The sequence below is a fragment of the Tetrao urogallus genome, assembly GCF_951394365.1.
Source record: "Tetrao urogallus genome assembly, chromosome: 5".
In the NCBI taxonomy this organism is placed as follows: domain Eukaryota; kingdom Metazoa; phylum Chordata; class Aves; order Galliformes; family Phasianidae; genus Tetrao; species Tetrao urogallus.
Window position 1 is genome coordinate 14,018,514 of NC_136818.1, and position 24,510 is coordinate 14,043,023.

The 24,510-nt window shown below is 35.7% G+C and overlaps 1 protein-coding gene across 1 annotated transcript; it reads right to left on the bottom strand.

Moving 5' to 3' along the window:
- Nucleotides 1–1,266: 1,266 nt before the first annotated feature.
- On the bottom strand, nt 1,267–21,743 carry ODF2L (outer dense fiber of sperm tails 2 like; the record flags this gene model as incomplete). The annotated part of the gene is given in 21 exon segments (XM_079535502.1): nt 1,267–1,395; nt 2,923–3,048; nt 3,901–4,063; nt 4,157–4,242; nt 6,240–6,274; nt 6,277–6,314; nt 6,316–6,392; nt 7,489–7,593; nt 7,799–7,909; nt 8,626–8,761; nt 10,263–10,372; nt 11,593–11,778; nt 14,769–14,882; nt 15,818–15,826; nt 15,828–15,890; nt 16,929–16,991; nt 18,092–18,223; nt 19,089–19,209; nt 19,450–19,610; nt 20,340–20,498; nt 21,483–21,743. Coding segments are annotated over 21 exon segments (2,385 nt in total).
- Between the last annotated feature and the right edge of the window lie 2,767 nt (nt 21,744–24,510).

Genomic DNA, 24,510 nt, shown 5'->3' on the forward strand with positions numbered 1-24,510 from the left:
TGTGTTATTCTCTCTTTAGGCTATTCCAAATAGCTCAACAATAGAGCTATGACATGGTATAATGAAATACACTCCAGAATTGTAAAAAAAGCAGTGATCCTCTTCCAGACAAACTGGCATGATTGAAGAGTAAAATGCAAAAACCAAAAATGTTACAGGAAGATTTGCTATCAGCAGATCTCACATATAAGTTGTAACTTTATAAAAAGACTTGAATACAAGAAAATTACTATCAGATAGCAGTATTTGTTAGGATAAACAAACATTTGCAAAATAATGAAGAAAGAGCATCAACATTCTACACATAAATAACAACAAAATACTATGTGTAGCAAACATAGCATGCGTACACCAAGTTATTTTTCCAGTCAAAAATAAATATTCCTAAAATACAAATTCTAAATCACATATACTTACCTAAAGGTACTGCTTCTGAAACAAAGCATTAACAGTTCTATAAGCGTATGTTTCTCTCTATATTTATATAAACAGTTACTTTGTGAATCAGAATTGTGTTTTGCTGTTTTTTTTTTTTTTTTTTTTTTTTTTTTCTTCTTTATATTAGCCCCATATCAACTGAATACGACGACTCCACCACTTCTCTGGGCAGCCTGTTCCAATGCTGTGTCACCCTGACACTATCAACACATTCAGAGCTATATTTATATCTGTATTTGAAATACTTTCCTAATTATTGCATATTACCTAATTATTGTTAGATATACTCCTCTTCAGAATGAGATGTAAGACAAAATCTGGATGAGATAACTGGCTGCAACCACTTCATGCAGTGCAGTAAGCTCTAGGGGGAAGAAAGGAAGGAAACCTAATGCTTTCTAAATTCCTGCTTGTCTTAATATAATGGATGCCACATCTTGGGCAGGTAGCATGTATCTGCATTTACCATGGACTGAAAGGAGAGACACAAAAATTTATAGCATTTGACCTGAAATGTGGTCATATACAGACCAATTTTGTATGCATATCCTACACTTACACACCTTTCACTACTATCGTGTAGTCTGCCTTTTCACTTTATTCACTTCTGTGAATATTACAATCATTTCCATCAGTAATGCCACATAAATATTCTCTATGTCAACAGCCAGTAGAATATACAATAATAATCTGTGTATCTAGATCCATAGCAGAAGTTTTCTCAGAATAGAACTAAAGCTACAGTGCTCAATCCCACAAAATTCCATAAGAGTCAGAGCCAAATCTGGTACTGTTTCTTTATTATTAAAATAAATGAAGTTACAGAATTCAGCCAAATATTGTTATGTATGAGGTTTTCAAAAACTGCACGTAATTCTGGATGCTCTGGTTCTCGTTTTCTAACCTTTGTAGGCTGTCTTCCAGCTCTTTCAAGTGTATCTCATGGTGCTTTTCATCCTAAAGAATAAAAAGAAAGGCAACAACTTAGAGATAAAATGCAAATCAAATAACAGTGTAATAGAGTTAGTACCTACATTTTAGAGGCCTTATTTATCCATTAAAGTTTTCAGAGGCTTTACAAACTTGAGAAACTCAAAAGGACCTCAAGGTATAGAAGCCTTGCTTACGTCCAGTCAAAACCAAATTGAACATGCTTGAATACATTTATAATCCAAAAAAGACCTAGGATAATAGAGGCTAACCTCCCCAAAGAAACAGATTATTTGTATGTTCAATATTAATGCACCTCATTATGGAATGACACTCAATTTACTTCTTAACAAAAAAGGATATTATGGTTATTTACTTGCTAAGTATTATTAAATTTCATACTCCTGTTCAGCAGTTGAGACTTTCTGGGCCGAAAGACAAGAAAATTTCCTTAATTTTTTATTTAACTGTAGCATAGTAAGAAATTACTATGAAAAAAATATTTGAAACTGTGTAAATTACTAGCCAATTTCTGACTTCGTTTTAATGTTTTTATCTTAGTGTAAATGCAATCATTAGTTGAATTATACTCAGTGGAGATAAAAATAAGAGCATACCAAATGCAGAACAGTATCTTTGATGCATTATTTGAACCCTTAAGAGAATTTGCACTAATTCTGGTCTGCGATTTCAATTTTGAACACTTCAAGTCAGAGTACAGAATCATGTTTTTGAGGATCTAAGAATGATAATGTCATGTATTGTCTCTTATTTATTGTAAAGAGCTTGTAGCTTATTGTCACTGATTGTTGGACAAACGTCTATCAAAACTTCAAAGTCATTATTAGTAGAAAATGTGTTGAGATTTCCTGGATTAGTTGAAAGAACAGATTGGATGTAGCAAACCCCTTCCATCCTTCTTTGTTTTTTGGCTTTCAGAGAGCATCACCCATTTAGCAGAACCACGAGTTAAGAAGGTAAGCATCTACATACCAAAGCCTGGATATTTAACACCTTGTCTCTTCGAAAAAACAAAACACTCCTTTTCTGTTACCAACCACCACAACATCAGTATACAACTGAAAGCTTTGCATATATTCCTGCATGGTAAGATGTTTTTAATCAAGGCAGGAAAAAAAAAAAAGACCGACAGACAGAAAGGGAAAAAAAGATACCATGTTGTTATGAAACATTTTCTCAGATAGTTATGGTTAATGAAAACGAGTTATCTGAGAGAAAAATTAGTTTCATACCTACTTCATGATTTTTATTTTGTTGGAAAACTGGCCTGAATAAGAAATAAAATCTCAATGTTATTCCAGTTATTTAGTAAGATAAACTGGGCATTTGTTAAACCTGCTAAAAATGTCAATAGACAAAATATATTGTAAATATATTGTCAAGTTTAAATAATTTACTGTTCCTCAGCACACTTTTTGTATTAATTAATTGTATTAATTATTAATCAATTGTGTTAATAGTTCCGTTTTCAGTGAAAGAAACCTTATGAAAATGATGTGACAGTTTAAGTCATAAACAATATTCTTTACTCACACGCTTAAGCGCACAGAGAAGTTCTTTTTTCTCCTCCTGCCTCTCTCTCACTTCATTTTCAAGAACGAGCATTTTTGTCTGAAGGGCTTGTTCTAAGTTCGACATTTTTTCAAATTCTTCAGCCACCTAAATTCACATGAGAAATATGTTCACTTATATTTAAACCCTAAATCAAATTATTTTCTTGTACCTCAGCATTAATAGGGATATTTCCCCATTCCATCATTTAACATTTCAGCTATTTCCCATACACAAAAACTAAATAAACCTGGAAACTTCTGCCTGAATCTGAATGAAGTTTCAGTTTGAAAAAAATTATATATTTACAAGAGGGAGCACATTTTGCAACACATGTATACAGGTATTCCAACTCTTTTTTTTTTTTTTTAAACCAAATTATACTCACATAGCATTGAGAAAAATAACACTTTTTCCTTGCATGATTAATCTGAGATGGAAATTACAGCCTCATACCTATTTTAATATTAAACAATACAATGCACTGAAATCTAAATTACTTCATTTTCTTCTCCATTTGAATTAGTGTCTGCATCCTTTGTGTTAATAATAAATCTTTGCTTAATATTAAATGCATGCAAATTCTTGCTCTAAGATCAGAAAGATTTCAGCACTAAGTTCTTGTGGACCAGCTATTGCAAAGAAAATAAGAAAACTCCATTGTGTGGGATTTAACCTAAGCAACTCAATGTTGGTTAAAGCATTTTGATTTGTCACAGAAATGATGAAGAAATGTTGGTCCACTGAAATTTGTCATTAATTTCAATAGGCTTTTAATTCTACAAAGATTCTGAATGGTGCAATTCACATTTCAATAGAATTCCAAGCAACTTCTAGCATCGTTCCCTGTAAGCAAATAATCTTGTCCCATTTTTCTTCCCAAGCATACTTATTCTTTTAATGTCATTTTCAAGTAGAAAATTGCAATCAAAGCTAAGAGCTGTATTAAACCATCAGTACCATTTTTCTTCCTTCCTTCCAAGCAGATTCCAGTTGTTTGGTTAAACTATTATACTCCGCAATTTTCTCCTCAAGCTGCAATTTACTGCACTGAAGGCTCTCATCTTCTTTTCTGATCAGATATGCAAGTTCTTCATTTTGAAATTCCATCTTTTCTAGCATCCTTTGTGCAAAAGGGTTTAATGTGTTAAATTTCAGTACAGTGTAATAGCACAAATCAGTCAGTCCGATTTTTTTTTTTTTTTTTAAGAATTACCTTTTAAGATGTTCATATTTCTTCTGAATGTTATTGTTTTCTTCTTCCAGGGGACAATTACCCACGGAATTTACACCATCTTCCTCCTGTACAGATAACAATTCCTTTCTTGTTGAAGGACTTATGTGAAAGATATCAGAAAATAAATTAAGTATGCCTAATACAATCCAGTCAATCTAGTTTTGAGTTCACATCTTATACTCAGGTTTTTGAAAAAAATAAAACACTAGAAATTTCCGTGAACAGTTAAGACTGAAGATATGCTGTGTAACAAAGTGAAGTCCTAATGAACCACATATGCTGCTCATGTAACCTTGTGTATGAAGAGTTGGCCATGTCTATGTCCTTGTGAACTTAGGCTTTAGGCTCCAGCAAGAATAAGTTTCCTCACCACTACAATCACAGGAGCCATAAAAATGATACAGGATATATATACACACAATTATTATGGAAAAACAGGGTTGTACTGACAAAGAATTTCTGACAATATTATGTATAATCAAAAAAGGCAGCTGAGTTCATAAGAAGCAACTGAAAACAACAAGAAGCCAAACTGTCCTACCCCTACTCAGCATCCAGACTGACAAACTTTTACATGTTTAAATTTAAATCTTGGGAACAGTACCAATGAGATTATTGCTCTTGCTACCATCCATCAGCACGATACTAGCAGTAAACGGCCACATTTCCATTCTGGCACCATGATTTAAGGACAATCTCCATCATTTACTGGACTACATCAAGCAGTTGCATTCAGTAACTTGAGCAAACATGGCTGAGTTTGCTTATATAATTATAGGCTTTCTATTAACAAACTGATACTAAAATACACTTTCAGCAGAGGGACAATAAGCTGTTATTATTAAGCTGTGAATAACAATAAGATGTTCTGGTCCAGATGAGACCAGAAAAGGGCTTCTGCACGTGTTCCAGTTTCTTCAGAAGGAATTTCCCTAAAATCTAATCATATGATTAGAATATCTAAAGGAGATAACCAAGATTTACTGCCAAAATTTAACTGCTGTTTGCTAGACTAGTTGTTATATTCCCCAATTATTTCACTATACTCAGGAGGATTTTTTTAATTTATTCATAAAAATAGGTAATAAAATTAAAAAATACAGGCAATTTTGTATGTGCACCTCAAAACTAATTATTGCTTAAGTAATTCACTAGGCAAAGATGGAATTATGAGCTTCTGAAACAAGTATTTATAATGACAGAAACAAGCAAATTTTGATGCTATAATGATGATAATGACAGGAAATTGGAAAAGAAAATCAAGATCTACATTTTAAAGAATAAAGAATGAAGCATGTAGAGACACAGAGATTCACTGTGTTTCAGCTGAAGTCAGCATGTCTTCCACACACAGGAAGATTAAATTTCTTTCCCACCCTACTGATTCAAACACCTGTGTCATTTGTGCTAGCAAATTATTCTCTTCCAACCCAAAGCACAATAAAACAAAACGAAAAGAGGAAAAAAAAGCCCAAACCAGAGAAATGGATGCCACGGCTAAAGAATGCTAAGAAACTTTTAGATTCAGGCCTTAAGGAAAATAAAAGCAGCAGCGTTAACATGCTGCTAAAAATAGAAAATGTTTTCTTAAAGCAGATAATTCATTTCTTTTTATCCATCTTTATAATGTATTCATTAAAATCATAAAAATAAAATGCATAGCTATTTTTCTGAGCAAATATTGCCTGGTTTATGAATTAGTCATTAAAAAACAAAACAAACATAGCACTAAATTAATCCACAAGATATAAACAATAATTAGATTTGCATGTTTATTTCCAGAGAAGAATTCTGAAAGTCTTATCAGCACATGGCTATCCTAAAGGACACAGAATATATTAGATTAAGGATACAAAATAGAAAAGAACAAATAACTAGAATTTCTTCTCCCATACTGCACGAACATAAATACACTTGGCAATACTTTCTCAGCTTCTGATTTATGAAGCAAACAAAGGAAACAACCTAACTATCATAAGCACTAATAGGAAAAAAATATTCTGGAGGCTTTCTTCTACATAATTTCCTCATTTGTCTTTAAAAACTTGGACATACAAAGCACCCAAACCTGCGGCTCCCTGAGGGTTTTGCATTTCTGTTGATCCTTTCCCAGTACACAAGATTTTCTTGAAATCCTCAGTTTTCCTTCAGCTGCTTTCAGTAAACCACAAACAAGTTCTAACACCTTCAACTTAGGCTCTGTTCTGTCCCTCACCTGCACAGTATCATCACAGTAGAAAAATGTAAGTCTAAAGCCATAAACTGTTATGATACCTAACAGATTTCCACAAAAGTAGTACATCTAAAATTCCACATAAGTTGCATAGTGTCATCTGTTACATCAGAAAACCCAAAGTGACAGGTTCATTGCACAGTTTTCTCTTATGACATGTGGTTGGAGACTCAGTAACACTGATAATGAACATTCACAAAATTAAACAAGCGTTAGCAACACCCAAGTTTTGATTTTTATCATAATAAACTGTAGAAAATTGCATGCCAACAGCAGCTTATGGGAAAAATTCTAGCTAAACGTGTTTTGCAGTATTTGAAAAGACAACAACTGATGCCACCTAAAGCTGCATACAATGCCGCACAAATATTATTTGTGGGACCAGAAAATATTTTTCTCCATTGATGAATCAAGGAAAATAATGAGTATAAAATAAAATGAACATGAGGTACTTTTTTTGAGAATTCTATTCTCTAAAACCACAGCAGGCAATTGAAAACCTGACCGTTTCAGCCCTGCTTAAAAGTATATGCAATGTTATGAGCAGCGAAACCAAGGAAAGTCGTTTTCCTGCTGCTTTTCTATGATGTTTTCTGATGCCTAAGAAAGCGCAACCATGTTCCAGTATTCAGCTCCACCTGCTGAAAAAACTTAAAACTTGTCTCTGTATTGGTTCTTGCTCTTGACTGCTACATAAGTCGAACTTATACCACTGAACAGTCTTGCAGTGGGCTTTTCTCCCTACACAACTTTCACAGATGCTCTGCCAAGAGATGTAGTTCAAAAATCATCAGCAAAACTATATTTTTTAAAACAGTGATGGAACGAACTCTAAGATAGCAGCCCAACCCCTTAGTCATTTGTCTTTGAATTGTTTTCTTCCTAGCTATTTGCAGTTGTGTAGTACCCTAAAAACACCCACTCAAAAGTTAGTAAAGCACTCAGTGCATTAAAATTAGATTTAACGTGGAAAAATAAAGAGCCAGTACCTTGTTACTTCTATTAAGTGGAATGCAGTAACATCTGCAGGATCAACATCCTACAGAACTGTTTGGGAACATGCTATATTACTGCTTACCTCATAGCCTCCTAAGCATTTGCTTTCTCTTATACTTTTGTTTTCACTGAAGACTGTTTTATACCTGAATTTCAGTACTTCTACTTCTGCTTGTAATTCTTGTACCTAGGACACAACATATTTTTACCTTTTTTTTTTTAATCTAGAAAAATAAAACTACTAGCATTGCTTCTATCATTCTCAGTGTTAGACAACTATTATAATCACCATGACAACAAATATGTTTTATTACAAATAAAACCTTTATGATTTATTCAAAACGTTTTATAGATTTAAAACTTACGTTTGAACATTTCAATATGCTATTCACCTGATTTTTATAGTGTTCAACAACATTTTCCTGTAGCTTGGTCTTTTCTTGCAGACATAGCAGGTCATTTTCTACAGAAATATTACTGACTTCCAAAGCAGCAAGGGAAGCCTTGATTAAAACATGGGAAGGAAAAATAAAAAGCAACAATGAAAGGCATTAACAGGTTGCCCAAGGAGGTTGTGGATGCCCTATCTCTGGAGGCATTCAAGGCCAGGCTGGATGTGGCTCTGGGCAGCCTGGTCTACAGGTTAGCAACCCTGCACATAGCAGGGGGGTTGAAACTAGGTGATCTTTGAAGTCCCTTTCAATCCAGGCCATTCTATGATTCTATGATATGATTAAAACAATCTACAATATATTAATATCAAGTGACCTGAAGAAATAAAGAAGTAGTAACAATTACTTATCTTATAAGAAATGACAGTCCACATTTACTTTGGAAGATGAATACATACAAAACCTGGAAATTTTTTTTTAAATTGTATCAGTAATCAAAATAAATTCAATTCTTGTGTTTGTGAAAATTTATTTTATATTAAAGAGAATAATTTCCAGGAAAGCAATTTTATATCTACTGACTGTAAAACAAGTGACATCCTGGTTAAATAGAATGACCAGAAAATCCTGTTCCTGGCTTTGCCATAGATTTCCACTGATGAATTTTTAACACCTCATTCCACTTACTATTAAAAAAAAATGGGTGACAACATTTATTCTGCAAGTTTGGGATCTCTAGACAGAACGACAAAAGCAAATTAAAGGGGTTAATCTGTAAATGCATCAGAAATGCAAAGCCATTCCTGAGTGATTTATAGTAATCTCACCTTTAATTTTTCATTTTCAAGATAAATCTTCTCATTTTCAGAGTTAACAGAATTTAGCTTTCCAAGAATTTCCTCACTAGTTTTTTTTCTGAATTCCTCCTTTCTTTCCAGGTCTTCAGAAAGGCTTGTGATCTGCCTTGTTGGATAGCAAAAAATTCCGTGTAACATACAATGTTCCCACAATTCTTGCTATGCAAATCAAATTGTTCCTTAGGATGAAGTACTTCATTGCTCTTATTTCATACAAGAAAAATAAATAAATACGTGGGAGAACACATTTAAACATCTAAAGAAAGCACTACCTGTTGAAACAATTTTTTTTTAAAAAGAGATGTGATCCAACAACAAAGTAGACCTAGCTCAGTTGTAAATAAATGTATTACCTAGAACACACAAGTGTACTTCCAAGGCAAATATGCATATACCTACTGTAAAAAAAAAAAAAAAGAAATAATACTGAATTTAAAGAAGTCTATCAGACAATGTCCTAATAAGTGCATTTCATGTTACTTTAGGAATAGTACTTTCCATTATTAAAAACAATAATTTGTCATTTGTTCCTCACCTTTTTTTCATGTTAATGAAGTTAAGCAGTAAGAGTTATTTCACTCTTCAGGTAGTTATATGGTACCACAGGTCTTGATAGAACTGTACATTTCAATACAGACTTGTATTTCCAGTTCAAATACAAATGGCAAAAATAACCAGCAGTGAGTAATAAGAGCACTTGAAGAAAGTATCATAGATGTTTTCTTTTTCCTCTTGTTTCCTAGATGCCTACGCATATACAATAGACCATGGCTGCCTAGACAGATTTTCAGCCTCACATCATTTACCTGTACTCCTGTGAAATTTTAAAATATGCTGAAAATATTTTTAGAAATAACAGATTTTCTGAAACAAAAATCAAATAGTCAAGCCAATTTAATTTGAGTTACATATTTGAGTATGAATCAAGATCTTTATAAAATAAGCATTCTGCGTTAGTCCAAGCCTTACTTAAAAGCACTTACTGGTTTCTTTTGCTTTTTTAAATTAGAGCCCACATTAAAGGATATGTTGAAAGATAACTGTCATTGTCTGAAAAACATGGCATATTCTTCATCTACATTTCACTGCTTGAGTAAGATTGGGCAGTTTTGTCTTGCTTTTTCAGACAAGAGTAAATTGTTCAAATGTGCATCTGCAAGGAACTCTGTCCTAGGAGGAGTGAGATATTAGAGGGACCAAAATGATTTTGCTGCCATTAGTCTGCAGTACAGCCTGGAAGCCCAAATAAGACATTTTTACATTGCAACAGATGCAAGGGTTAAGACTCAAGCTGTTGAATAATTAAATAAATGATTCTGTGAAACAGCACAATAATCTCTAGCAAGCTCCAGCTGAAAGAAACTATGCAGGGGAAGTAGCAAGTTCCTCGCTTCTATAGAGGAGTTATTTAAAAAAACAAACAACAAAACAACTTGTGAAATGAAGCTAGAATTATAAAACTTGTTCTGGTTTCTAGTTGCTAAGTTCTGCTCGGAATTTTAATATGAGTACATACAATTGCTTGCATTGTCAATACTAACATGCTACTAAATACCAAATTTCTGTGACTGCAGAAAATTAATTAGATCTCCACTAGTTTAACTTACTTCTTTAGGTCTTCTGTCTGAACTGCTAATGCTGTCTTTTCTTCTACCATTCTATCATGCTGTTTTTTCCAGAGATCGGAAGCTGACAGGATCTCAGACAATTTCACTTCCTACAGAATACATTAATTACAAATCACGTATCATAAAGATGCCATAAGGAACACCATCTAATTCTACAAAATCTTCTAAACAAGAGCTATTTATTGGAGATCTATAGCACAAAGCAATGTAAATTTTGTCTTACTATCTCAAATAGAGAACAAATAAACTACCCACATTTTAAAAAGTTAAAGTGAAATACAAACTTACTTTCAAAGTATAGACACAGTTAAACACAGGTATTATATAGCAACTTCAGAATGTACCATTATTTAAGATGAAATACTTCTTAAAACAAAGCTGCCTCCAAAATATCTCTTCTACATATAAACCATATAAGCTAATACCAAAATAAAATTCTGTCAAAGCATTTCAAGAATTAAAAAATACACAGCTATATAAGAAATGCAAGGTTTCTAGCAGTTACCAACGTACTATCTTGAAAGTAAATGAGGTCCTTAATGGAAAGAAAATAACAGTACAACTACAAAACACTACCAGTTCAGGAGATAAGCAAATGCTACTCCTCTGTGCTGCTAAATGTAACTTCTTACAAAGATCAAAACAAGTTATTAATCGCATCCAGATATACTGACTGGAGAAATATCCTTAATAGAGGAAAATCCTAAACAATGGCAATGCACAGAAATTGTGATAACGCTCTTATTAGGAAATCTAAATAAGTTGTCAGAGGTCTCAGCGCAGTCCTGATCCATTTTTTCCAAAAATTACACACTGCACACAGGTAAAGGGCAAGGCAGAAGCCACGCAACAATTTGAAGTCAGGTGCTTGAATATTTTAAAAGCTCAAAGCAAGCAGCTTAGAAATAGAAAGCTAAGCATCCGTACTGGACACCATAAGCTAATAAACAAAGGGAACCAAGACTTCAACCCCAATTCTTATCTGACAACATATCATTCTTTTGAGCTTAGCTGTAGCTCTACAAAGGTCTAAGAGAAAAATCAGAAGATGCATAAAAGAAGCTGATCAGACTCCACTTATTTACTATGAAGCGTACAACTGCATGAAGACATTCACTAAATTTTAACAAAAAAAACTGTGAATACAAGAATGGTTTGCATGTCTCTTACAGCAAGCTTTTCCTTAACTGAGGAATAAAAAATAAAAGACACAAACAATCCAACAACAAACTTTCCTATTTTACAGAGCCAAAAGTTTCCCAATTATTCAATTTAATGCGGGACAACACTGGTCACTGTAATCACTCACACGTTCTCTTACTCTGGAGGTTAAGTTTTCCACAGCTTCTTCAAAGCATTCAGTTTTTTGTTTCTGGGACCTGATTGCTCTTCTCAGATCAGCCTTCTTTTGCTCACTTGTTTCCCTCAAGGCCACCATCTGATGCTTGTAGTCCTCAATTTGAAGTTTCCACTCTGCTATTTTCTTCTCTAGAGTCTGCAGCATATTTAAACATCAACCTTATAATTCTGTCTCTGAGTTATCATAATGAAGAATGGTAATTGCATTTATAACCTTTTTCCATTAATATCTCTGTATCTGAAATCTTCTGGTAGGCACAAGGAGTTAGTCAACATTTGTGCTACACTAGGCAAGAGAAATTACATGTAGGGAAATTTGTTACAAAGATAAACAAGATAAGAGGTTGAGGAGGCATATAAACAGAAAGCAGCAGAAGCAGGGGGAAAGACATCCGTCTAACCACATCACATGTTCTTTGAAATGAATGCAAAATTTCTGCAGATGACACAGCACTGACACTAAACCCATTCTTAAGATGGGAAATATGAGTGCTTACACCAGCGCCTAGTTATTCATTTTGATGAATATCACCTTATGTTACTAGTGATGTAAATTGATGTAGTCCACGCTCTGAATCTATAGTGAGCAAGCACATGGCTAGGACTGAAAATCAGTAAAACTGTAAATGAAATTTTAACATGAAAGTCAGGTTTTGAGTATTTTAAGTCAAGAAGACAGGAAAGACCAAGGTATTTTTCTTAATATATGCACCGTGTTATAATCTGTTATCAAATGACAGTTTACCCTTTTCATGCAAGATTTAACTTTTTCTCATGCATATAATGGTACCATTCTAAAAATGAAATAGAATTGTCTAGCAAACAAACTTTTTCTAAGAGTTTCTTATGCCTTGTGTATATTGTATATATATGCTGTATACATACACGATAAAATCCACACTGGATTCTTCTTCGAGAATTTCAGATACAATTTCAGATACAATTATTTTTAAAGATTCTGTATCTTGCCAAAAACATGCACAAGCTAGTGGTTGTCAGTAACTTATCATAAAGAAAAGTGCAAGTTCCATTCATCTCACTTGCTATTCTTTTGCCAAGCTACAGAAGTGTATATACACCAGTAATATCATTTTTTTCCTTAAGTCACTGATAAATATCCTAACTGTAAGAATGATTAGAATTTTTTTTTTTTTTTTTTTTAAATAGTTGATTCTGGGTCTAACATGAAAGACCAAAACAGCACACCATTTACCTAGTAACCATGTTAATCTGCCAGATTTATCTACCAGTTGCTATAAAATGCACATATTACGCATTAGATGCTATCCGCCAGTACAGGTGCTGCTAATGACTCCAAAAGCTTATCCACAATCAATGGAAAATTTACACAGTTTGCCATGTGAAAAGTGGTTTACTAGGATTTAGTCTTAGATCTTGGCTTACTAGGATTTAGTCCCACTGCCCTGCAGTGAACAAGGACATCACAGCTAGAGCACATTGCCAAGGGCTTCACCCAGCCTTGCCTTGGAAGTCTCCAGGAACGAGACACCAACCATAACACTAGTTAATCTGTTCCAGTGCCTCACCACCTTAACTGTAGAAGAATTTTTCTTCATATCCAACCTAAAGCTACCCTCCTTGAGCTTAGTCATTTCCCCTCATTCTACCACCCTGCTAATGAGTCTGCCCCCTTCTTTCCTGTAGCTCCCCGTCAGATAAAGAAAGGCCGCTATCAGGTCATCTCAGTGCCTACTCTTTTCCAGGCTGAACAGTCACAGCTCTCTCAGCCTGCCCTCATAGGAGGGGTGTTCCATCCCTGGGATCATTATTGTAGCCCTTCTCTAGATGCATTCCAACAGCTCTTTGTCTCTCTGCATATAAATATATGCAGGAAATAGTTTTCACGTAAAACACATGACTTGCAGGAAAAACAACTTCAGTGAATAGAGAAACTGAAAAATTTGAGTCTATGCACAGTTTTCCTTAACTAGTGATATCAGTAAATAACTGTTATCTCCTGTTACAACCACAGGGGGTCAGAATCACATAATAAATTAAATATAAAGAGTGCTTTGGGCATTATTCAGTGACCAAGACTGAATTTAAAAGGTGAATTAATTTTGTGAGCTACTCCAATCTTTTTCCTAAGTAGTAACAAAATCATCTACAGGATTTTAGCTGTCAACTGATTGTAAAAGAAACAAACAACAATTTTATACAAAGATTCAAATGAAAATACAGTTATTCATCAATTACTTTTTCCAGGTACTACTTAGTGAAAAAGAAGCAATTCTAACCAATGTGCTACGTAGTACAAGAAATCAATTTTTATTCATAGGAAAACAAGGAACACAATCATACATAAGTGGTTTTTTCTCTTGCAATTGAGCTGAAACAGGTTCCTCAGCAACTTCAAATTCGCATAATTTGTAGGGGTATGTGTGCTGCTAAGAAAAAACTGAAAATTAATAACATTATTTTGCAGCCAAGGTTTTCTCATTTATGCCTATATTCATTACTGGATTCAAATACTAAAATCTGAGACCGCTTTCAACTCCGTTATCTGCCATCTGACCTTGTCCTTGATGTGGTTCTACAACCAGCATCTGCTGCAAATGCCCAAGTTTACCCCCAAGGGGGGGGGAAAAGGATTTCAAAGTGTATAAGTCAATACTAAGAGGATTATTGATTCCTCCACAGTTTATAAAAAGAAACAGGTGTTGGTCTGTCACAATTGTCTCAAACAACTTGCAGTGGAAAACTCATTCTGGGACTTGTCTCTCTCTTTCTTAAGCAGTTTCCAAACATTCAATAGGATAGATATCAGGCTTTCAGATAGTAAAATTAGGTGAATACAAAGACTTCTATGCCAGCTTAAATTTCATTAGCAGGACTACTGGTATGTATAAGTTGAAATAATTACAAGAAAATTACCCACAATTAAGACAACAAAGATAGATTGAAAAATATAAATGCTATTTTTAAAATTTTTTTTCAGATTTTTCTTAGAAAGTTTTCTTTTAAGTGATATATGAAATAATATATTTTATTCCATTTGATCAAAGCTATCAAACCTAAAAAAGACTTAACTCTTAATTTTGAAATAAACCCACAGAAGGGCTTTGCTAATTTGCCTTTAAATTTAAAACACAAAAATATGTTGACCTGTGTTTTCAGCTTTAATTCGTTGTTTTCCACTTCTTTTCTTTGAATCTGATACTGCAGATGAGCTTCAATTGCATTTACCGGTTTTGACAGATAGTTTTTCAGTACATGTACCTAAGAAAGAGAAATAAACACAGACTTACTGGTCTCTGGAGACAATGCTATGTGATGTAAACTTTATTCTTACTACTTTATTGCAGAATTTCCAACTATTTTTAACTCCCTCAAAAGGTGAAAAAGATAAAGCAGAGTCTACAAGTATACTCATAAGCAGTAGCTTCTTAGTGATGTTATCAGTGTTATCAATACAACTTTTCTGTAGAAAGCTAACAAAAAAAAAAATCACAAAATTTAAAGAATATCTGTACGCTGATTATCTCGTATTTAATTTAATTTTGTAAGATCAAGTGGGCCTGGATGCACTAACACAGAAATCCAGGCTAAACAAAGGTACATAAATAACAGGTCCACCAAAATTGAGCCAAACTAATGAGCTCTGCACTAAATAATTAGATGTGAGCTAACCTTCATTAGACCCCAAAGATCAGCAACTGATCTAAGAATTACTGATACGTTTAAATCATTCAACTTTAAAGGCCTACATAAACAGCAGGGGAAAGACAACTTCCCCCCAGAACTAAAGCCAGCTGATCTATGAAATTTTTTTGTAACTTAACTCTTCTGGCTTGCTTTAAATAAAATAATAACAAAAAGAGAAGGAAATCATTTTACTCGTACAGACTGGAGTTAATGTTAATGTATCAGTGCAAGTGTTTACTGCAGATACCAGTAAGAAGAGCATTCAAAGTCCAAAGCCTTTAGTCTGGATTTATGGCCTTCCCAGAACTGTGGGGCATTAGCATTGAGGAAAATTTGTAACCAAAATAGGTGTGGATACAGTGTAGATGTTTTATGTATAGAAATGTCTTCCAGGCATCTTTTAATGCCTAGATCTTTGAAATAAATGCTTTCATCAAAACAGTAGACTAGAAAATAAGAATATAGTATACTGGGAAAAAACATTTATTCCAAAATAGCTGGTCACTCACTTTTTTTAAGCTGAATCCTAGATGAAAGTTCCTTAATGTGTTCTTCTCTTTCTACTATCTTTCTCCTGAGACTCTTCATGAAGGGGAGAAAAAAAAAAAAAAAAACCAACAAAACAACATTTTCATGCCTAATAGCACACACTGACAAATATTTCAGTTAAAAATGACTGAGATTCCATTTTGTGATGATACGTTACAAATACTGCCATCACTTCTAAAATGGCAGAAACTATGGCCTGATGAATCAATGTTTACTTTAACTGTATAGACCATAACAGGCTCTTGCTTGAGTCATGTCACTAAGACTTAATTTGAAGCGTATTTCACAATTTCATACATGTCCAATTGTTCTAAATACTTCTTATATTGCTCTAAAAAAGAAAAAATCTGCTTTCTAAAAAAATATAACAGGTAGTAGGAAAAATGATAGGAAAACAAATGATGAACAGAACACAGCACCCGTTCAGAGATTTTAAAATGCATGAATACAACATAAACATAGCCCTAATAAATATTTATGAACAAAACTCAACGCATTTTTTAATCACATAGCTCTTTATATCAGCTCTCTGCTCTGCTATTTTAGCTTTATTTATTAGTTCAGACCATTCCAGATATTGTTTGATAAAATAAAGAATGGCTTTGAAATACAAGGGATTGTTTACTTAGGTTTTTTGTTTGTTTGTTTTTTTGGTGTTTTTTTTTTTACTGATGATGTTGGGCTAGATAATCTTTGAGGTCTTCTCTAATTTTAATGAAGTTATGATCATTTTCTGCCCATTAATATAGGAATAAATTACAAGTTCTAGTTGAAAAAAATCTAGGACTTTCGCATAGGAATACTTATTTCATTTACAGTAACTGCAATAGTAGAGTCTACTCTACACACAAAACGATGTATGATGCATTCTATTTTGTAACAGAAGTGATGCCAAAGTCCAGCACGTATCCCTTCTAAAAATTCGCAATAATCAAGTGCTAGTTACAGTTCAATTGTATCAGTAAGCAGAGTATTCCCATGATACTCTGATGTGAAACTGTGTACCATAGCATAGTCCTTCTTAAGGTATCATATAGAATAAAAAAGTAGCAGATATTTCAGTTTACTTACAGTATTGTGGGTTTCATTTTCACTTAACTTCTGTATCAAAGCATCAATGTTTTCGCTGTCTATCTGCAAGACAAATGCAGGAAATGTTAACAAATTACTTCAGTTTACAATTGATTTAGTACTTTGCTTTAAATTTGGCATAATACTTAGTTTTAGTTTGGTACATACAAATATTAAAACTTGCATTCTTGTGGGCTATTTAAAGATTCAATTTACTTAGTGCATAAAACAACTCAGGGAAGGAAAACAAACTAGGATTATTCCCTATGCCAATTTATTTCTTCCACCAAAAAAGTAGTCTGAAAATCTTATGTGCTTAAATGTTATTTGAACACATAATCAAAAACAGTAACAGCATTAGTACAAACTGTAATACTTTACAGACTAATACTAATTGTTAAAGGCTTTCAGTAACTTCAGTTAGATATAAAAATTTGAAGAATGAAACATAAAACAGCCTAAAAGAACAGAAAAATCAATTTATGCTGTTACCATAAATCTAAGAGAATACATGTAGTTATAACATTGCCAAAGACATTTTAAAATATAAAATTTGGAGAAGGTCTACATTTAAATAAATAAACCAAAACTAACAGTAGGACTTCCACTTTGTACATCCAAAGCATTTTACTGCCACCGCTAAGAGAACAAATCTGACACCTCCAAGGAGACAGGATAACTCAGCATTTTATGCCATTAGACATAATCTAAACTCTGAATGACAGTCTGCACCATAAGACATCCCAGATCACACACACACACCAGCAGTGAAATTATCAGCCATGGAACAGTGGCAGAGCAAATCCTTCAGTTATGTTCTAAGCTCAGTATTCTAGCACACACTGCTACTGTGCTTGCTCTCCCAAGCATATTACACTCCATATCAGGAATTAAAACAGCTGCTTTTAATCCTTTTAAAATAAGTAGGTCTCTTCCAGCTGGAACTACCTCTGCCTAACTAGCTCCTGCATCCTGTCACAGCCCACCTGGCTCTCCAGGTGCATCCATCTCCTTAATCTCTCTGCATTCCCATTATTTTAAAGCAGTTCCATGTGGGGCTATCCTCTTTCCCTCTATTGTCCAGGTACTCAGAACCTGTCCTGCAATTTACAGACACATGATCCCTGGCACAGGAAGCTAGCGATTGCTTTGGATCATCTTACGTGTTTCTGTTCTCTTCTTTGAAGTAAAAGCCATAACAGAATTTTGGTGGTTTTGAGTGCTGTTAACTCTTTTACCAGCAGATCCTCTTGTGTATCAATAACTATCATTTCTGATGTAGAAAGTTTACAAACCTGTTAAAACATTGTAACCAAGAAATTATACGTGATCCGCAATGCTCCCTCAAACATTTATCACTAATATTTAGATACTGCTTTCAAATACAGATAGTAAAAATAAATAAATGATTGCAACATTTAAAAGTGAAGTATCAAAAGAAAAGATAGTGCTGTAGTAATCTTTAAACAGTATGCGAAACACAGAGGTTCCTCTTCCAGTCTAACAGAAATAAGGTATCATTAATATTTGTTTCTGACAAGCACCCCAAAATCTCACCTCAAAGCCATCGTGCTAGCATAATAAATAAATAAATAAATATTAAAAAAAAAGAAAAAGACAAAAAAGTGGAAACTTTGGAATCAAAAGGTTTCCCAGAACTCCTTGCAAAGAAGTCATCTTTTCCTCATCTGCATATAATATAAATATGGAAAACTTTCATGTAAATGTTCTTGGAGAAAAATTCAAATGAAACTCTGGGATGACAGTTTGAATTGATAAATTATTTTAAAAACATGACAACCTCCCCCCAGATAATAGTCAGGCAGCATTGACTTGTGACTTGTGAATCTTTTTTTTCTGCTAAAAACAACGGCAAGCAGGCTTTAAGGAACGTATCTAAATAAGGTTGATGTATTTGTCTGTCAAAGGTTAAAACAGGAAAACTCACACCTCCCTACTCTTTCAAGAACTTTTTTGTGCATCCTCTGCAAATGGGGTTTAGAAGTGGGACAAGCATTTGCAGAGATCAGAAATTTAAGACTTTCTAAATTTAAAAAAACATCCGCAGGCATTGATAGAGACGATAAATTTAAACAATAATAACTATTTTAGAATTCAGTATTTAGTGTGTGTACAAAGTTTTGACTACAATATACTTACATTTGTCATTCTACCAAGTATGTCTTTAAAAGTTGGAAACAAATTCTTTGCTGAATTAACTGCCATTACTTCAAAAATCTCCTGTGAGGCACCATTTTCATGAGAGGCATTTTCTTTCTCCCTGACCACATACAAAATAATAAATGCAATTTGACTTTTGCTAAAAAGTATGCAAATATACAAGGCTCATGCATAGTTAATAACACGTAATTTTACAACTGTTTTTTTAGAAGATGCATAGTAAAGTCGATGGGGTATGGATCTTACACTTTGGCTTCTCTGCATCAGTATTCTCAAATACTTATTTAGAAATAAATTAAAAGGTAGCTCATTAAAACATTCCTTTGCAATTAAATTTTACCTTTTCTCTTTGTCTGAAGCGCATCTTCTCTCTACACTTCCATTCAAGTTTTGTGGTATGTGATTTTTTTGTGAGCTTTCTTTAAGCAGAGGGGACAGTTCTGTAATCTTGATCCCATGTTTATCAGGACGTGGCCCCCACACCTTCTTCCAAGTTTCCTCCTGCACAGTCGCTGCCAGCTTATAAACAATGTTTTCAGTTAGAGTTTAATTTGTTTACAATGGTGCGCGTTCACTACCATGAAATAAGTACATTGCAAACAGGAACGTGATTTTCTGCCCCCAAGGTAATTGATCAGCATAAAGGGAATTGTTAAGAAGACTTCAGAGAAACAAATGGACCTGAATTAATCTTGCCTTTGTCTGGTTCTCACATAATTATCTTTGCCACAGTCTATGAAGCTACTCCCTCTGTAGCTGTCAACAAAAAGCCTCACGCCATAAGACTGTCAGCTCTATGAAAACCTAAAGATCAAGAGAAGTTTCTCTGAAATTAAAGAATGTTCAGAATAAACACCCGTCTGTCAGCCTGCAAGAAGTAAAGGTTATGACTTCCAGAAGAGAACCGAGGAAGTCAAAGATGAAAAATTACATTTAATTTTAAAAGCTATCTTGGTTCTTTACTCCACAAGGTTTCCATATCACACTACTGCTCATATTTAACTGCTGTTAAATGTGAATTCATTGTGATCTATCTCCCATTTTGACTTGTATTACCCTCTGAAGTCCTTCCAACTTTGCAGGCATGTTTTCATGCATAGGACATAAAAGAATATATATATATATTTCAACTATTTCTAATAAAGAAAATCATAAGACTAAATGTTAAAGATTTGCATAATAAGTTTATGTTCACATTGGTACTATGTTTTGTTCTACTCATTTTCTTACTTGTTGTTCTGGATCCTCAGATTCTTTGCTTAGCTCAGTAAAATATATTCCATCTTGGATAGATTTTGTAGTTCTGTGACAATCATTTTTATATGGCAGAATCACTGAACAGTGTTTTTCCTCTTCTTGAGATGTAACGGGTACCCCACACCTTTTTCCCTGAAACATATTCATGATTATGCAGCACTTAGTACCATTCACTGTTAGGGTATGCACCTTTCCAGTTCAAGGCATAACAGCATAAAACAATTCAGCTCTTCAGGCAATTCAGAAGTGTTAGGCACAAAGAAAGCTCACTTTTGTTTATGATTTCCAACAAGTGTACAACCCTGTGATACCACAGAACACACCCTCTGACTGACAGCTCACATCTCATTTGTGAGGCAAAGGTGAACTGCCTGCAGTGAATTTGGAGATACCAGGTGTCACAGCAATTCATCCCATTTGGAGGCAGCAGCAGCTTTTCTCTTTTCCTGGTTGGGATCAGCTGCTTACCTTGGAGCTACACAGAGATATGTGCTACCCATGGCACAAAGTCCAGCTCTGGGGGGTATGCGCTGGCAGCCCACTGCCCTGCTCCCTTGCCAAGCACCAGGAAGATGCCTTGCCTCTGCCATACCCGGCCATAAACAACTACTCCTGCTTCCACACCAAGCGATGCATCCTCTCCAAATGGGTTCAGCAGGCAGAAAGTTTGTATTCCTCCATATGTATTCCTCTTGTCACGTATTTGAGAAAATGTGTACCAGAATTCTGGGACATTCCCCTACAAAATCTGGATGTGGAGTGTTTTATCTCAAACTCTTGCTGTAAGGCAAATAACTACACTCCAATAGTGCAGTTAACTGTTGTTGTTTTTATTTATTTTAATGTGTACTTACACTTCCCATCTTACCACATGCTTACATTTTGTAGCAGGCCCCAATTTGAGTAACACAGTCCAAGTCTCTGTATCTTTTTCTTACTTACAACCAAAGCTGGGCTGTTGAATTTAATTGCTTTCATTGAAAATGGCACCTTGGAAGGCTCTGTGTGAAATTTAATTCATCTTGGTTCGTCTATAGATTCAGGAAAGAAGAAATAAGATTTTCACATCGTTCTGGTGTGCCATTTTTCAAGCTTAACAGGAGTGAATAAACTTGCCTCGTTAACATCAGCAAGAAAAAACTTTTCCCGAGCAGCAGAGCCGCGTGCGGGAGCGGTGCGGTGACACAGCGGTGGCGGCGGCGGTAACGGCATTCTGCCAGCGCTGCGGGGCGCTCCGTGCGGCTCAGCAGCAGTCGCTACCTGCGGGGTTACCCCAGGACGCAGCTGGATCCCACTGCAAAACGCAGTGTACCGAGGAGAACGCAGTCCCATCAGAGATACAACACAACGCAAGCGAACTTTTGCGCAGGTATTCATGCCGCGTAAGGCTGTTGCTCACTAACCGCTTAAGCGGCGATTAATTCGTAGTGCGCACAACGATCACCCCGAGCAGCAGCAAGCGGAACGCAGCCGGAGGAAAAGGCGAAGCTCGCAGCTGCAGTTCCACTCCCGCACGCCGCACACAGCTGCAGGGCCCCGCTCCCCGCACCGTCACCCCACACGGCCCCCGCACACTCGGCCCGCTCTCTCTCCCGCTCCCGTTCCGCCGACCCCGCCGACCCTCAGCGGGAGAGGCCCTCACCGCCGCCGCGGATCGCTGCAGCCGTTGCCGCGGCAACCGGGCGTCAGCAACCGCTGCTCCGCTGCTCCTCGCGCACCTTGGAGCGCGCAGCGCCTCGCGCCCCCGGGAGGCGGCTGTCACTGCACGGACACGGCGCCTGGGGAGCCCTGGAGATCTGCGCGCTCGCTGATCCTTCTTGCTTTCTTTCTGCTTGTTTCCATTAAAGTACATTTTTCTGAGGTTGTCCTTATTTATTTAAACGGACTTCTCCGAATCTTTTTTGTTGCACAAAGGGGAAAATCATGCTCCTAGCCTTTCTGCTCCTTGTGTAAATCTGTATTGTTTGTACAAGATTAAGAGATGTAAACTGAGGTGCAGCACCCGGAGAGCACTCAGGTAACTGCCTCCTACAGGTGTGACATTTCGGTCGTCTCCCGCGGAAACGCCTTTTCAGAGCCCTGCACACAGCCCCGTGCTCCTCAGGGAACCCCGGTTACAGCAGGAGCGTTGCTCTGCTCAGAACTGCTGCACACCGGGGGACCCCAAATCCTGCAAGCTGATGTCAGATACCTGTGGCACTCATGTCACCACAGGCTTCGTCAGTGTTAAATGACATTTCTTTGTCATGCGCTGGGCAACCTAGTGGTACAGATTCAGAAAAACAAGCTAGTGTGTTCCGATGCAGGAGTGGCACTCAGTGCACACATCCACAGCTGTGTTAGGAGGAGCATGGCTGGGGACAGATTGCTTCATTCCTCCCTCCCTCCACAAATGTTCTTCAGAACAAGATGAGGCACAGATTTCTGAAGAGAAAAGAAAATTCATATACACACAAAAAATCAAAGGTTAAATCCCAACCCTTATAATACTACTAAAGATGAAATCACTCCATGATTCATTATGGATTAATGGCATGTTTATACCTGTATTGCTGGGAAGATTTTGTCTTTGCATGTGGAGAAGCCTGCTGCTTTGTTCTTTATAGGAACAAGAGTTTTAGCAGTGAATCAATGATCTCCATCAGAACTTTGCATTGGCAAAATTTGCCAGTGAACTTTGCATTTGTTAGCTATGCTCTTGGTGTCTTATATTCTGCTGGAACAGATTTTGGAATTTTAACTTCTCAGAAGTTGCCATAAGGTAAATTTATTTTAAAAGCAATACTCGATTGCAATTATCTAGAAACAAGCTGATTGCTTATGTAATAAAAAAAAAAAAACCAACAAAACAACGATGGTAAGGGTTAATTAGCATGATAGTTAGCACTGCACTCTGTACCTTGTGAACAAAGAGGGAAATACAAAACTGTTTTAAGATGGCCCTGTTGTATAATGTTCCAAGTGGGAAATAATTAAAGGAAATATAACGAACAATTCAACTACCACATAACCGAAAGACTTAATAAAAGAGGTGCTGGAGAGTGACTTCTTCAACTACTGCAGAAACTGCTGAGTGTTTGTCCCAGCTCATGACTTTATCTGATTTAAAGGTATAATGGAACTTCTCATTTCTGTGTCAGAAACTTGAGAATCCAAAGCCATTCTTTGTTCTTTGTTTAATTTTGGCAATAGCTACTTACTACAAAAAGACTCACTTTATCATGGAACAGGTCTCTTTATAACTGCATATAATATGCTTGCAGTGCTGTGCTGGTGTTCCTGAAGGCAGCTGCTACATTTTTTCATTTTTCAGAGGAAGAGCTAGCAAGCTTTAAAGATAAATTCAGTTACCTGCTAAGAATTCAATGTGAGGAGAGGACAAGGAAGAGACAAAAAACAAAACAAAACAAAACAAAAAACAAGGTTTATCTAGGAGGTCAAGGGGTTACATTAAGAAAGAAATGTGATTTCAGTTCCTCATTCTTCCTCCTGGATTGATTTTTACACTTCCGCCCATGGCCAACTTGTTATTTGCAAAGATACATTACAAAATGCATGGAGAAGTCCCGAAACCCAAGGTTCTGTGCTCATATCAGTAAACAGGACTGTAACAGTTCCCAAATCTAAAGCTACAGCTCACAGACCAATAAACATATAAAAAGTGGTACTAAAATAACTTTCTCGTCAATTAATTTGCTTAGTCATGTGCTCTCAGATTCTAACTGAAGGCTTCATTAATACTCTTCGAAATACAAAACAGAACAGTTCTCATGTGTAATCCCTCCACTGAACCATCAGCAGTGGTGTTCTTTTTTTTTTTTTCTCTTTTGATTTGATACTGCCCTGTCTGTAAAATTGTTCCTTCCCCACACCTCTATGTGCCATAATGTGAAATGCTATCTTTTCTGGGAAAGGAAGGACTTAATCTTCCTTTCTCTTAGCCAGTCTCGGACACTTACTGCCTTACACAGCAGTATATGCCCAGGAGAGTTGATAACATATCTTCCCACAAAATAGACCTGGTGGTTTCTTCTGCGGCATGCCAGCTCCTCAGGCAGGTCTGCCCCAAAGTTATACAATCATAGGATTATTTGAGTTGGAATTTTCCCTAAAAGGTCAGCTAGTCCAACTCCCCTGCAATGAA